The 16,944-nt window shown below is 38.3% G+C and overlaps 1 protein-coding gene across 3 annotated transcripts in view; it reads right to left on the reverse strand.

Annotated features, from left to right (window-relative positions):
• Positions 1–16,944, reverse strand: part of RGS17 (regulator of G-protein signaling 17) — a 72,339-nt gene that overhangs the window by 15,793 nt on the left and 39,602 nt on the right. For all 3 annotated transcript variants that reach the window (XM_017739622.1, XM_017739621.1, XM_008637885.2), the window contains exon 2: positions 14,409–14,552. In XM_017739622.1, coding sequence (XP_017595111.1) covers positions 14,409–14,552 — 144 coding nt within the window. The remainder of the gene's footprint in view (positions 1–14,408; positions 14,553–16,944) is intronic.

Consider the following 16,944-nt stretch of genomic DNA (forward strand, 5'->3'; position numbering starts at 1 on the left):
CCGATATTTCAAAGCATCAGGTGAGGGATAGAATGCAGAGTCACAAACCTCCCAGCTCTTTGTTCAGCTTACAGTGTGGTCTCATTGTTTTTGCTTGTAACTATAAAAGCTGCAGTAAAAACCGGCCTGGTTTTTTTTTCTCATAGGTCACAAAAAGTAAGATAAAGTGAAATAAGTGGATTTTCTCTTCCAATACTTTGTCTCTTCCAATGACTAGGAAACATACAATTTTTTTCTTTCCAATTTTTCTTGGTTTTATTTTCCCCCTTGATTCAGTTTGTTTTGTTGTAGTGTGTGTAGTGTTGTCGTTCATATTTGTCCCCTTTTTTAATCTGTTTGAAGAGCATACAGCTGAGAAACAGTCTGTAACAGATGGCTGGACACTTCTATGTGCTGTGAATGTGCTTTCAACAAAAAAGCTTAGGATCCTCTACTCAGGATCCGGTAATATTAAATGCAGGCAAACTTCTGGCTCCCATGCACACATTTCTGCACACCATAAATCCTGTGGGCCAAGCAGGAGCATAAGGTGTAAATTTTCAGGTCTGATTTTTGCTAACCAGGATGGATGCAGAAGCTGTTTCACAGGCCATTCCACCAGGGTTTTATGGAGAATGCAGCTGACTGGAATTGAGTTTGTGTTTTGCACAGATTTGACAGTTAAAATTAGTTTACTTCTGAATTGGATTTCTAACAAAATAGTGTTTGTGGAAAAGTTTAATGACATTTCATAATTGCTTTTGATTGTTTTAAAAATAATTATTGTTACAATTTAAAATTAAATAATCAGTTGTCTTGGTTTTATTAATTGTTAGTTACCATAATTCTAACTACTCTTCTGTGAGTAATTCTAGTTAATGTAATAAAAGAACAAATCTAAATGAAATATTATGCTTAAATTTAAGAAGCTCTTTAGAAAAATTACATTCTGTCATAGCAGATTTCCAGTAGGCTTTCTGATAACAAGCAAAGAGATTTTCTGTTAAGAAAACAGCTCATCAGGAAATCCAGCAGCTATAACTCTTAACTTCATGATACACGGAGTATTTACTAGAGCCTCATCTGTCAGAGTCCTGCAAACATCTCCATTTTTCACCCAGAATCATGTTTATACTAAGAGCTATGCAGAGAAGTGTGAAGAACAATGCCTTACAGCAGTAAAATCCCAAAGCACAGCAAAACCTGCATTTTTCTTTTGTATTTGAAATATCCTTGCTTCCCTAAAACAGTCTTGAGATTTCTAGAAGGGTAGCATTGATGGTATGGCTGTGGAGTGTGTGGACACAGGAGTAGAGATGTAGTCAAAACCCCTCGTGCCTACAGATGGGTATCTTGGCCCATTCACTGTCTTACTTCTGACATCAGTGATGTAGCAGCAATCCAGGGTCACTGAAAGAATCACTGCCCATTCTCCTGTGTTTGTTCTTTAGTGCTGCTCTTGCAGTGCTATTTCAACTCTTCTGTGTGAAGGGATAGCTTTCAGCCCTGTGAGATATTTAAGATTTCAGAAGGAAATACACTTTAAAATACTACAAATGAATAGGGTCCTATTTTTCTTCCTTGTGAAAACCTGGACTAAGTTCTGTGAGATCTTTTGTTCAAAGGCTTATGATAAGGCCAGATCATCTATGTTGAGAGTTGTGAACTTTCCCATGAGAAATAAGAAACTTCTCAGTTCATTTGTGATTGTATCTTTGAATGTGGGGGAGAGTGGGTTCAATTTCTTACTGGTTTTCTGTTGCTGTGTTTTCTTAATATTGTGCAGCATTCAGCCTAATTGGTCAAAAGTCAATACAGATTCAACTACAAACCATAAAAGAAAAAGGAGATTGGTGGAAATCACAGTTTAAGACATCTGGAACACCTCAGGCTATCAAGGTCTAGTCAGTTAAGACGTTTAGCTCTGTCCTGATAGTATTAAGTATTAAGCTATTCCTCAGCTTGAGTAGAAGCAGAATTGAACCCAAATGATCTACTGCTTAAGAGTATAATCATCTCTTTGTTAATGGGAAGTCTTGGCCAAGATTTTGGAGTTTATGTAAGATCATTATATAAGGCTATTAAATTGCATCCCACATAGCCCCTCGAAGGTAGATCATCCTTACTGAGATATGAGTGCTAAATTAAAGTAAGTCATAGAGGGATGTGCTCGGTAAAGCAAGTACTTAAAACGTTTTAGCAAATCTGCAGTGTTTCACTCTCTTCCCTTTCCTGTGTATTTAATGTTTTAAAATGGAATAGATCTAAAATCTGGTAACCTTTTCTCTTCATAAAGGACAGTCAGATTAACAGTGTCTTTCTAAAGCCACAAGCTATATTTTCCTGCTGTATTTTCCATCGAAGTTGAAATTAGAATATGTTTGGCAGACAAATTGGCAAATTTGTCCAAACTACATTTTCCTTTTGGACCCCATGAAAAAATATGAAAGCAAAGCCTTGTGGAATTAAAAATCCACATGTTAATACATCTTACATCATAGATTGATATTTGCAATGTGATCTTTGAAGTAATTTTTATATTGATTCTTTTGTCTTTTAGAAAATATTCAGAAGTACATTGTCAATGGAAAAACTAACCTCCTGGAAAACCCTTGATAAAAGGGACGTTATCCTAAAATAGTCCCCAAAAGCCCCAAAAATGTTCTGCAAACATTTAAGATCTGAGTTTCAGTCTTAAAACTGAGTTCAGTGCACCGAGTTCAGTGGTTCCTGATGCTGAGAGGGAACCTCCTGTGTTGCAGCTTGTTTTCCTTGCCTCTGGTGTCCTCTCACTGGGCACCACCGAAAACACCCTGGCTCCACCGTCTTTGTTCACTCAGTTCAGGTATTTATACATATTGCTAAGGTCCTTCCGAGCCTTCTCTTCTCTAGGTGGAGCCATGTCAGGTCTCTCAGCCTTTCCTCACACGAGGTGCTCCAGCTCCTCAATCATTTTAGAGGCCCTCTGCTGGACACTAGTATATACAGGGCTCTTGCAGTGAAGAGCCCAGAACTGGACACAGTGCTGCAGGTGCGGCCAATAGTGCCACGAACAACATCTTTAAAAAGAGAATACAACTGAGGAATATTTTCGGGGTCTACTTAAAAAAATGCAATTACATTTACATTTCAGGATGACTTCAGAGTGAAGGTGAGAACTGGTTCTCAAGGTCAGTGCAGGTCAAATGTTATGTGAAAGAAGACTGGCCCTTTTAATGGACGGCCTTGCTGAACGTGTTGTTTTCTTCCTCTGCTCTTGTGTGACTGATTTAACCTACCTACCTCCAGATATTGCAGCTCAGCAGGAGCTCAAAGGCAGATGGAAACTACCAGTGTGCACTGTACTTGAACTTCTGAAATAAAGGACAATATCTCCCTCAAACTTAAACTAGCCATGAGCAAAATTTGTAACTGTGCAAGAGAGGAAAGAACTAGTTATTTAAAGCAATCTGACTTTCCTATACTCTTTTTACTCACAATATTTCTGATCTTCTGAAAATCTGTAAGCGAATATACTTTCTGCTGGATTTTACCTTAGAGAGATTATATTACTTTTACATAATGATAGCCACAACAGGAGTAATTACAACTTTTGTAAACTTTTAGTCCTTTCTAGGATATGTTTTTGAGATTTTTGTTCTCATATGTGGAATGTAATTTCTGTACAGGTAGGAAACCCAAGACTTGACAAAGTTTTCTTACCAATGATTTCTAGTGGAGTTATTCTAGCTTTCTTCCATTACTTTAGAGATGGCTTCTGCTTTAGGCAACATTCAACTCAAGGATGTATTTCTCTTTTCAGGTCACCCAACAGATCGCTAGTCTGGCTGTCAGCTTCATTCCTTCCTTCAGAATAATATTACCATTCATATTCCATCTTGTATGATGGACACATTTAATTACTAGACAATCTGCAGTGTCCTTACTCCTGGATACAGCTGTTTTGCAAACAATTCCTTCATATATTTGAGACAATTAAAAGTGACAGTTCTGTATTATTCAAAGAAATGGAAATTGTAACCCTTGAAAGGGTAGCTAGATGAATAAAAGCCCTCCAAATCACTAGCAAGCAAGCCTAATGGTCTCAATTAATTCTGATAAATGAGCCTAGTCTCAGTTTCTGTTGTGGCTTTTTCTTTATTATTCTTGGTTTTCAGATATCAAAGTAGGAGCAACAGTAAAGAATTGAGCTTGAATACAGTCACTACTTTGGTAATGTAGATAGATTCCACAGATTTAGATGTAGTTTCAAAATGGGAAGAAATGCCTGGAAACATTCACACTAAACTCACATTTTTCTTTTCATAAGGCGTTGCAAAGTAATCCAGTTAAAGAGAGCTTTAGGAAATTTCAAAGCATAGTTCCTACTTGGATGTTTATGGACACCATATTTTGTGAAATTAGCCTGGACTAAACTAGTTTAAGCTTATCCACATCACAGTCAAGTAAGATGGGGGAATCTCCCACTTAACATTCTTCCAGAAAACAAACAGGATTGAGACCCTCCATGCCAGTCTGTGTATATTACAGACATCTGTTGTGTTGGTGCTGGTTTCCAAATTTTGTTAGAAAAAGCCCTCAGCTGGGAAGCACTTTCAGCATGGATGTCAACAAGAACTGAAATTACCCATTCCTCCACAATGGGTGCTCAGCATCTGCCAGTATCAGGCCCTCACCCAGGTATTTCAGAAGAACCACAGCTGCCATCTAGACAAATATATGTGCTATGGAATTATTAAGGATGACTAGACAAGACTCATATCTCCTTTGCCTTTCTGACTCACATAATGAATGTCTGACCCACTTTTCCAGTGAGAGGATCTCCATCTAATAAGTGCTACTTACTAGGGGTCCAGACTCATTTCCATGAAATATTCTCATTTTTTCTCTTTAAAGCGCTAGACATTTATTCCTGTTTTAACTGACATTTTAAACCAATTTGGAATTATACATGGTTAAAAAATAAACCTATGTGAGATGGAAATTCTGCTGCTGACAGATTTTAGTAGCCTATTTTTTTCTCTTTTGGTTTGGAACTACAGGCTGCATTTATTCTTGCAGATAAAATGGTCTGGGAGTGTCTGGAGGTTGACTGGCACCACATAGCTACAGTCCACTAAAGCCCATACCCAAAACAGGGTTTCTGCACCTGCCACAGGCCATTGACTGAGACTGCACTTTGGCACTGGCCAAATCTCTGCCAGGGAGTTAATACTTGCCAACAATTTACTGTACATGCTAGCTGCAGCCCATGTTAGACCCTGGCCCTGTTTAGTTTTCTGGTATAGACACTGTCAGTGTGCTTAATTTGAATAAGGGTGTTTTGTTATTGTTTTTGCATGTTGAATATCAACGTTTTTATTATTCCACAATGAATAAAGTTCAGAGGGTTTGCAAGGGAGCTTTGGCACCTTTAAAATGTCACCATCTATCAACATGCCTTACTTCAGCTTATATTTTGATCTGAGACCCATTGTGACTTTTCATGTACTTCTCCATTTATGTGGTTTTCAACAGATTTCTGAGTTAATGCATCTTTGTGTAAATACCTAATTGCAAATCTGTCATAAGAAAACCAAAACCAGCCCAAACCATGTCAGGGGAGATTTTGAAGGCTCCAAAATCCTAATACCTGAAAATCACAGCATAAGCTGCACTCGGGTATTCTCAGCACTCATGACTTCTTATTTTTTTTTCTTTTCTCCACAGCAACAGTCAAGCTGTGCTCTGGTGACAGAAAATCTGTCATGACATTACGAATCTTCCTACAGCCACTGTTCCACAGACAGCAAGCTGAATAGCATTTTGGTGCAGGCAGGTGGGAAATTGGTATGAAGGGTGAGGGAGAGCCAAGATGCTGATGCTCTGAAGCAATCCATCTCTTAAACAGCCTCAGAGGAGACACCAAGCTGCTTTTCAGCAGTGGAAGTGATTCTGCCACTGCTTTCTCTCCCTCTAGTCTCCTCAAGAGCAGCTGTCCCTGAATACACTCTTGTGTGCGGTGCCAGGACAGAATCAAGAAAATTTTCTAAAGTTAACTAGATTTAGTCTGCTCTCTCCTTCTAAGGAGCTACTGTTGGTATCTTTTGCAGCACTGAATTAGAATGAGCCTTGTGTAATCCCAAATCCCCTCTGAGCACGTATTTATTCTTCAATTTAGAAGGATTGTAGTTCTAATTTTTTTTACTGTAATTTTCTTTACAGAAATGCTTGCTTGAAATAGGACTATTTTCTGCAGTTAGACTGATCAGAGGTTTGTATCTTAGTAGTACTACACACAAAGGAATCTGCATTTCATTTGTGAATCTTCAGAAACATTTATTTAGAATTTGCTAATCTATTATGTTTACAATCTACTCATTCTCTAACCTGCTTGCATTATCACAGATGGGGAAAAATGTCAGTAAACACATGAGCCTCCATCTGTTCCTCAAAATGAAATGAACTTTCAAAGTTTAAATTATTAAGAATAAAATCCTGATACTAGGAAAGCTTGGCACAGAGAGCCCAGGTCTGGTTTTGATGTTAATGAGGATTCTACCACTAGCTTATGATGAAAGTTAACAGAGCAGCTGCATAAGAAGCTGTTGCTCCACTCTTCACATTAGCCTTGTATTTTTATTATTTTTTTATGGGGAGAAAAAAGTTTACCTCATACGTTTGAAAATAGAAACATTTATCAGTTTGCATGGACTTGGACTCAGTTTACAGTGTTAAAAGTTTTTTCAAACCAGAGTTCTTGGTTGGAAATTAATTTAGAATTATTTATATATGCTGAACATCTGTGTAACATCTTGTGTATCTTTGTGCTTCCACCATGATTTCACGGTTGACCGGCAGCGCCTTAGTGAATACCCCTTTGCACCACTTGCCAAAATAAATGCAGTGTGTAGCTCACAGCCTTCTCCTAGAGAAGGACATGATTTTAATTTGCTTTGCATGTCCCACAAAGCAATAGCCTGCATCAAATCTACTTGGCAAATTTCCTGTGGAAACCCCTTTCTGCTCTGGGAGCTGGTGGCTCACTGTACCTGCCCCTATTCCAAGGCTGTGCAAGAGCTTGTGCTCCCACAGGAATTTGGAGGTAAGTGGCAGGAGGCTGAGAAGAAGAAAGGAAGAAGACAAAAGGTGGTGCGTGAGCTTGGACTAAGGGATTTCTTAGTTGCTTTTTGATGAGGGGAGGTGAGATATATTTGATTAATTTAGAAGAGAGCTCCACAGTGACCCAGGCAGGTTCTCGTGAGATTCAGTAGGTTAACTTTAGTCTTTCATTAGTTTTTTTACATTCAAATTTTGTTTTCTGTAAATTTTATTTCTAAAGTCCTTTTGGTTTGCCAGTAACATCTTGTTTTCCTGCATTCACATCTTACTCTTTAGAAGCAGAAGCAGGAAAATTTATGGGCTCGTAGTCAGGAGAAGTTAGCATATCTGTGAGCTCCCCTACCTTTACACCTTGTGGCAAAGAAATGTGCCCTGCTCTTTTGAAAAGGTAGCATTTCACATCTGCTTCATAGGGATGCTTATCCCAAAGCTGCCTTTACTTGCCAGCTCTGGAGCTTTGGGATAAGCTGTGTATTGAATCACATATGAGGTAAAGGGGTGGTCTGGCTCAAGGAGAGAGCAGACTTCCAGGAATTATTAGGCTAACACTGACAATCTGGCCCAGTGTCACAGAAGGGCACAAGCCCAGAGGTTGGCAAGTCAGGCTGTGTTGTCCTAGGAGAGTTGTGTAAACAAGCATGAACAGAGCCACCTGTCCCCAGCCTGCCCTGAGGACCTAAACTTCCATAAATTTACAGCAAAATCACTTCCCCTATCTTAACCCTAAAGGAGAAAGAGCTTATTAAATTTCATACCTATTAGGAAGGCATGCTTCCCTGCTCTGTTTTTTTTTCAGTTTAGAGATCATCCTTTTCTTTTGCTTTAAAGGGAAAAGAAATTATTTACTTGTGTATTATTTAGTAAGTACTGTTAACTTACAAAAGTAAGAAAAAATAAATACTTGACAAGCGATTTATTTTTAGTGTGTCTTCTGCTTATTTTTCCAAATGCTGAGAATTTAATTATTTTATTTTAAGTATCTCAGGAAACCTTGAGAGGTCCTTTTCTGAGGACTAGGTATTTAAATCCTCAGTCCACACTCACCCCATGGTGCATTCCAGCAACAACAGGAATGTTTGCCAGCTTTCTCTCATGGCCTCAGAACTGAGGATATGTGGATTTAAAGACAAGGTGATTTAAGACTGATTTTCATGAAAACCATGTTCAGTAGGTTGTGTGACAAGTCAGATAATGGATTTTATCCAGCTTTAAATACTACCCATCAAAGAACTGATGCTACTTTCTTAAGAAAGCACCAGTGCTGCACATCACACTCTCATGATCAGATGATACTGTCCCATAGCTGCACAAAGCATGAGCTCCTGTGCTAGTTAAGCCTACTTTCCCTCAGAATAAATTATTCTCCAGGAAAGAGACAGAATGTTTTCATCTTTGACCTCTGCAACAGCAAGTGGTAAAAATGTAATATTCTGTGATATTTTAAAGTATGAAAAGGCTCAGATTGGAACATCTTTTCCCATTAAATATTTTTAAAAATATCACCTGCTATTTCAGTAAAATAGAGAACAGTAGCCTGAACTTCTGTATTCTGCACTAGAGTAAAGTAACTCCTGATGCATTTTTCCATATTTGCTTTTTCACAGGTGTGATGTTCTGAAAAGGTAAACACAGACAATTGATTACATTTGTTTCAGACATGTTGTCCTATGTGTTCAGGGAGGAAAAGAAGAATTAAAAATAAAATCTAAAGCAAAAATATATTCTTCAATATCAGTGCTTTTGTTTCAATGATAAAGATTTTCTTTCCTTGCCAGAAGCTTTAACAAAATCCTGGAGCCTGGGTGACTTTTTTGTGCCAGCCCACCTCTAGTCTGCTCCTAGTCTAAAAGTTGTGCTGCAGACAGGCACTGGAAGAGGGATATGGGTTTTGTTTTTGACATACTTATGAACATGTGGCTGTAATTTATTGCATTAAATTGTTTTTGTATTCTTTGCTTCTCTGTCCTTCAAACTTTCTACCATAGTTAAATAAAATAAAGTAGCCATGACTGTAGCCCCCAGAGATTATCTTGTATTGACTCATGCAAAGCCTTGACACTACTTTTTGATAGCAAAATAACATTGAATATGCCAGGAAAATGTTATTCCTCTCAAAATACTAGAGCGGTGGGAAGTGCAAAAAAAAAAAGTGGGGTTTTTGTTGTTTTTTTTTTTTCATTTAGAGCACACTGTTTGTTAGGAGGAGGGTAACACTGAACCCCATAGAGAACAAATATTAATGCAATTTACAGTTGTTCTTAGAACTGTTTCTGCCATTTCATATTCATGGCACAAGTGACTTGTAAGCTCAAGTTAACTGCTAAACTCTTGCAAGGAAAATGTTCCCTTTAATAAAGAAAAATATTTGTGTAGCAACGTCATCAGGAAGAAGTTTCAGAGCAACTCACAGCAGTCATAGACACGTTGTAAGAACTGAAGAGAGAGGTTTCTTGCCAAGAGCAACTCTTGTTTACTGCCAAGATGGCAAATACCCTATCTTCCCTGGCATCTCTTGTGTGTGGGAAACTCTCTTCCACAAGTCTTCAGCAGTTCCAGTGGTTACCTTTTCAGGTAAAGGCCTTTCAGCTCACTCCCTTCAATTGAGCTACAAGTGAAGCTAAGCGATCATCTTCACTTATCCCCTGGAAGCCTTTCCATGTCCCCCAGACTGCCGTACTGCTAAGGTCTCTTGCAGGGTAGATGTCACATGCCTTCTGAGCCTTCTGTGTACAGTAAAAGGAGACAGATTATCGGGCATCAGAGTTTTCAAATTCACTGAGCGCCTTATGAAAGGAAGAGGGGATAAAAAGATATGACTCCTGCTCTAGGTGGGAGACAATGGAGGAAGCAAAAAAAATTGGCAGAAAAGCCAACCTCCCTGTGCTAGTGCCTGAAGAGTTTTTTTGAAAAAGGCCATTTGCAAGTGTTTGCAAGAGAGCAACTAGTTTTATGTCTGCTCAGGAAGCTGGAGTAATGGATTGGTAAATAAGGTTGGGGAGGTGAAATAGCAGGCTTACTCCTCTTACCTCGCCAAGCTGAGAACAAAACTATAAAGTCATGGCTTTAAGTACTAAATGGGCAACTCTCTGGAGAAAGCGTAATTGAGGAAATTATGGACTGTGATGTTAGAAGACTTGCTGCAAATTTTGCAACTCAGGCTACCCAAGTCATTGAAATTACACCTCGTAAGGAAGCACATTCTTCTGACGTCTATTGGAATGGAGCTTTGCAAAAGCTTAAGACATGGGGTGATTCAGTTACAGAGCTGTAGGTACGTGACTGGTACTTATCTGTTAGCTGCTTTAATTAGGCAGTGTTCCTGAAATGAGTGCCTAAGGTCTATGTCTGGTCAGTGAAGAGAGGAAGGTCTACAGAAGGTCTTCACAGGGATGTATCATCTGCTTCTGCTGTAAGGGGACAAGCTTTTCCTGTTGGGAACTTCAGAAGCACTTTATTTTTTTCCACTGAGGCAGACTATTTCCTTCACTACTTGTACTCAGAAACAAGTTTAGAGCTTAAACTAGTTGGGAAACATTGTGAGCATACATATTAAAATAAAAATAGCCATTTTAATAATCCTGTTTATCTCCATTCTTTTCCAATCTGAACAAAGCTTGGTAATAAGTCTTGCTTTGTCCCTGTAAACTGAGCAATTTACTGTCCTGACGATTATCAGTGCCAATAGATGTACTGAGTCTGGCTGGGATGGAGTTAATTTTCTTCACAGGAATCCTTATGGTGCTATGTTTTGGATTTTTGACCAAAACAGTGTTGATAACTCATTAATGTTATAGCTGCTCCTGAGCAGTCACTGCACAGCATCAAGGATTTCTGTTTCTCACATTGCCTTGGCAGTGAGCAGGATGGGGGTGCACAAGAAGTGTGAGGGGACACAGTTGGGACAGCTGACCACAACTCACCAAAGGGATATTCCGTACCATATGACATTGTGATCAGCAATAAAAGTTGCAGAAGAAAAAAAGGAAGGATGGAGTTTGAGTGGTACAGCGTTTGTTTCCCCAAGTCACTGTAACATGTGATGGAGCCTGGCTTTCCTGGAGATGGCTGAACTGATGGGAAGCTGTGAATGAATTTTTTGTTCTGTTTTACTTGTGCACACAGCTTTGCTTTATCTCAATGAAAGAGTTTTGTCGCTTTCACTTTTCTGATTCTCTTCTCCATCCTGCTGGTGAGGAGTGAGAAGCATCTGCTTGGGGCTGAGTTACCTACAAGGATTATCCCATAACAATAGAGAAAACCTCTAAAGAGTTGTTACCTTTAAGAAAGACATAATAGAGAAAAACAAAAAAAAGGTTTGGAACAAGATGTACTGCATAGTTTTTCAATCTAATTTTTTGCTGTTAACAAGTCTCTATTAGGCAAGAAGTTTGTTGTTTCCCCAAACAAAGGTGTGAATATTTGCCTATGCTGTTGTGCAAACAGAAGACTTAATGCCTATTCTGATTTTAACATGGGGTAGAACAGAAGAAAACAAGCATCACATGATTCAAAAAAGGTATTTTCAGAATTCTAATGATTTGTTTGGATATATGAACTATTGAACTAACTGTTTGAACAGGAAAAAAGGAAAATATTTTACTAAAATCGGCACATACTCCCTCCATTTCTGTAAATGGTGAAGAAGTTGAGGCAATAAGAGGTTAGTGATGTAAGAGCTATCATCAGTCACACACAGGTGGAAAAACTGAAGAAAATTCTAATCTTGATAGAACATTGCCTTTCCCATTAATGAATCCAGCAACATTTCCAGACAGGTATCTCTTGAGAAATTCATGTTACTCAAACATAAAGACCTGTGGAACTAGGGAAAGCATGTAATAACATTAGGTCCAGAGAACCTGTTACAATTACTGATTAGGATTTTCTCTTACAGAGGACTACCTTAGAGAATTAATTAGCTAGAAACCCCTGCATATGAGAGAATAATAAGTTAGTTACTTTTTAAATTTTTTTTTGGTAATTTTTTAGTGTAGACTACTGAGTCAAGAACAGTAATCTGTACTCCTCCTGGACAGTTCTGATTTACAAAACGCATTTGGCACCACAATCAGTTACTTCATTTTAATTGAGATTCTGAAACATTTCATACTGCTTTTTTCAAAGTTTTGTCCCATCTCTCCTCTAATGGAATTTCCACTACAGAATCATAGAAGATACAGCTGGAAAATACTTAATACATCACCTTTTCTGTCTTCTTGATTTTAGCAAACATGAGTGATGTAACTATTCCTTTGATCACTTATTTGACTTAATCTTGAAAACTAACTAACAGGATTTCTCCATGCTCAGTCTAACCTATTTTGCAAAACAAAAAACCAAAAAAACCCCAACCTCAAGCCCTGAAAAACCCAGAAAGATAGAAAAAAAATTACTAGAGCAGTTGAAGATACTTCCTATGTTTTAAACAATAATTACTCTAATTTAGATTTAAGATGCATAATCTGTTTACATATATAATGGTATTGCCTTCCAAGGACTGGAGGCTTCCAAGGGTCACAAGAGTTTCAAAATAGGGTAAGGTTGTCAAATAAATTTTCTTGAGTTACGGCATGCTTAAAAAATAAAATTAGTTATCTTTAAGCTTGGTAAATTAGACGGATATTTTATGGCTATTCATATTCTAGTATGCAAGGCAAAAGCCAACCCTAGCTGTACATGCACAATGATGGGCTTTATTTCCATTCAGGAAAGAGATGTTGTATTCAGGGTGGGTAACTCCATGAAAACATCATCTTTGGGGTTGTTAAAAGATAAGCAGACAAATTAGTAACAAAACTCAAGAGCAAACACAAACCATGGTGGACCCATGTCTTGACCTTGATCTAAAGTAGATTTAGTCACACATCTCAGACAGGAAATAGTAGAATAGGAAGAGTACATAGAGAGACACAAGGTAGGTGAGTAAATAGGACAGATAAGGATAAATCATGGTCTGGGGCTGTTTCTGTTTCACAAAGATTAAAATAGAGAAAACTGTGGAAGAAAAAACAGCTGAAGGGAGATATGAGAGAGCTCTGTAAAATCTTGACCATCCTGGGAACAATTAGTCACTGATCTTCACATAAGAACAAGGAAGCATCAAATGAAATTAATTTCTAGAAGGTTAACACAAATAAAAGGGAGTAATACTTCATGGAGTGCACAGGCCCATTGTAGAATTTATTGCTAGAGGGAACCCTGGATGCCAAAAGTTTAGATGAGTTCAGGAAGTCACTTCAGAAAACGGTTTGGCAAATTAAGGAAAGAAAATTCCAACAAGGTCTATAAACCACATGGAAATGAACTCTGGGCCAGGAAATACCTAAGTTGCAGATTGGCAGTAGTTGTGAGGTATTTTACATTGGGTAAGTTGAGGAGGTGCATGTCTACTTGTTTTATCCTTTCCTTGTGGTATCTGATAAAGGTCGCTTCCTGAAATAGGATACCGAGATAAATGAATCTCTGGCCTGTAACAGTATAGTTGATATTGTGCCCTTGTCCCAGAGCAGAGAGAAAAGTGACAAAACACCCTCTCTTTATTTCCTATTTAATAACCTTCCACCTATTTTGCAATATGGATTGAACATACTGCAAACTTTAATGATAAACACATGAGCTCTGGCTCATCGTTGCTCCAAAGGTGAAACTGGAAGTAACAGCCAAGGCAGGTCCACCCCGCTACTGCCTCCAGGGTGTGTCAGTATCTTGGAAAAAAACCTGTCCCATTTGGTACGTAGTGCATACATGCTGGTATGTATTTTTAAATATACTGAAGCAAATAGCCTCAGATTTTAGATTAGGGCCAGATGGCTGATTGAAGTGAAAAAAACACAGATACACAGAGGAATGGTCACTCCAAAAAACCTGAACTGTCTAGTTAATATGATGCCAGGCTCTGAACAGTACTGCATGTCATTTACCTTATATTTCAATACTGTGTTCATAAAAATAAGAAATAAACACCTGGTGCATCTCAAGACACTGAGAATTTAAAGGTATTTCTGAAACTAACTTTAAATCTTTGACTTTACAAGTGAACTCTGTTGAGGAAGGGACAAGCAGCCACTAAAATTATGCCACTCCATTTAAAAGATAAAGTGGAATTTAAGGCTCGTGTTTTCAGATTACAGAATTTATATTAGTAATATAACAGGACACCACATATTCACACAAAAGATGTCCAACCAAATCAGGGAATTTTTAAATCAAATTTTTAAGTAAAAAGTTAACTTGTGCCTCCTCTCCCAGAAGTTTGCATGTTCCCAGTGCTTTCCATTCTCATTGTTTACCTGTGGTGGATATGGAAGCAAATATACTACAGGACATACCATGAACAGCTGCAGCAACAGCACCAACAAAAGCAACATGTGTTGTTGGGCCTTTGGTTTCCAGGTGCTTGAGACACAGCTGATGTTCCTTCATTTTGTGACTGCTGCCTCTTTCTCATTTCAGCTACTTCAGTGCCCAAGTGGCTATAAGAACACAGACATAAGAGATGTACAGAATTACTACAGACCATCATAAATTACATTCACATTTCTACAGCAATGTCTGATGCAACTGGTTCTCACAGCTCATGGCAACAAAAGCACGTGACCATCAACTGAGCTGGCCAAGAAATAGCTCCTTTGTGTTAAAAGCAGTTTCCAGAAGACCACATTTCAGTGACACATTTACGCTCCTGTGCCGTTGAATCACACGCATTCTTCCTGCTTTGGCAGGACTCAAAGGGCTGTTTATGATCAGTGTTTTTAACAGCAAGCCACACAACTTGTGTAGCACTTGGTAGAGACTTGGTTGCTCCTTACCACAAGACTATCACAGCTCTTTCCATTGTACTAAAAATACAGCAGGATGGTTATTCACCTTAAACATGAGTTGGAAACTGATCTTTTCCACTTTTTGACTTCTTTGGTCTATGCTGGACCAATGACATTAATGGAATAGACAGAATATGACAGGCAGCTGTCTGGTAAGAGCCAAGATTTTTAGATGTCATAACTCAGAGGCTTGCTACTTAAGAGTTATTCTCAGTAAATAAAATTAATAATAAATATGTATTTAAAAAATTTATAAAATACTTTTCCACCTTTGAGACTATTTTCTGGTCACAGATCTCTTCTCATTGACAGTTTTTCCTAGGTTTTATTAGGCCAAGATTTTTTTCCTCCCATTGACTTGAAATATGCAGCTGGAAGTAGTTTACCATGCATTATCTAGTTTTCAAAAGAAGTTGAATATTTATTGCTAAGTTACATTACTTAGGAAGGTTTAGATGTCAGGGTCCTTCTAATGGCTCACACCTTTGTACAACAACTATAAGTTTCCCACAGTAATGGCTAGTACAAACATACAAATTAGAATAAATTTAGTACTTTTGCCTTAGAAAAAGTACTAACAGATTACCAGATTACTGTGGGGAGGAGCCTGGTTTAAAACAGAAGCAGGTAGAGATGGCCTGGTGTGAGCAGCATGCACTGTGTTCCACACTCCCAGGGCATGCTGCTACAGCCAGGAGTGCTGGAGAAAGGAAAACTCTGATTTACCACCTGGGTACACCATGCACAAACCAGAGATGTGCTGCTTCTTCTACATGCACTCAAGCAGCAGCTTTGAGAGTTTTCATTTACATGGTTGTTAAAACTCCCGAGGTTTTTATTCTGTAATAGTGTCCTTCATGACAGCTTACACACGACCACACAAAGACAGAATACTACGCTGCAGAACTCAAACTCATGCTCCAGAACTCAAGGTTGGTGGTTATTGCAGCTTCTTGCATAGCTACCTTTTCCATGTATACTGTCACTGAGTAGAATCAAGCAATTTCGGAAGTGTTTGGTCAAATCAAACAATGAAGAACCATTTAACTATCACTGGTAGGTGCACCTGCTTATGCTACTGATATTACTTATGGTTTATAGCTGCTCTTGAAAATTAAAATGACATGCAAACAAAACCCACACTTTTTTTTTTTTTTTCATGTCAAATGCAACCCTCTGGGGTTAACAAAGGATGCTTTGGCATAACTGGGTAACTGCCCAAATTTTTACAATAGATAGGAAGGCAGGAAAATTCTTGAAGCATAATATGTAGTTCAGAGAGTAAGTGACAGTATGAAGTCTCTTTCTCCAAATTACAGTGCAGAACTTCTGCTGACTGTGCGTGATGCAGTTAAATTATTTCATAGATAGCCGTGTCATGCTGTAAATTGGTATTTTCTTCAGCAAGTGCAACGGCTATAGTTAAAGGAATTAAAGCCAGATATTTTCAAATGGAATGCTTGTTTCTTTTAAGACAGTGATTCTAGAAATATTTGTACAACAACAAAAAAAACCTAACAAAATTTATTAGTATCAGAAACCAGTCAAATTACCCATATTTAGTCATTTTTTGGGCTGTAATCCCATTCATTCCACCTGTGTACCTGAAGTCAAGCATTTTTTTCCTCAATTTTAGCTGTATATAAAAAATGTACTATGGCTAGAATATGTTGCACTATAAATAAGGGGGACAGGATGAAGGTTATCCATTCAGACATGATGATGACATTGGTGACTTTGCTGTAGTTTCACAAAAACTTCACCAAACTGCAAGATGCTGCTGCCACTGATATTTATTTCTCTCCCTTTTCTCCTGCTCAGCTCACAGTTACTTAGTCCCTCACCTGAGCTTTCCCCCTTCTCTGTGCTGGTGGCAGCATTTGTACAGGTACCTGGTGAATTGGGTAAAAGAGTAGGCATGATTTAAATTTAATCTAGAGGGAAAAGAAAAAAAAATGGGTTTAACTTGCTTCAAGTCACTTTCTCATTTACCTCGGGAAGATGTGAGCACTTGGGCCAGAGCAAGGGAGAAAACTGAACATCA

The sequence above is a fragment of the Corvus brachyrhynchos genome, unplaced genomic scaffold (genome assembly GCF_000691975.1).
Source record: "Corvus brachyrhynchos isolate BGI_N302 unplaced genomic scaffold, ASM69197v1 scaffold14, whole genome shotgun sequence".
NCBI lineage: Eukaryota > Metazoa > Chordata > Aves > Passeriformes > Corvidae > Corvus > Corvus brachyrhynchos.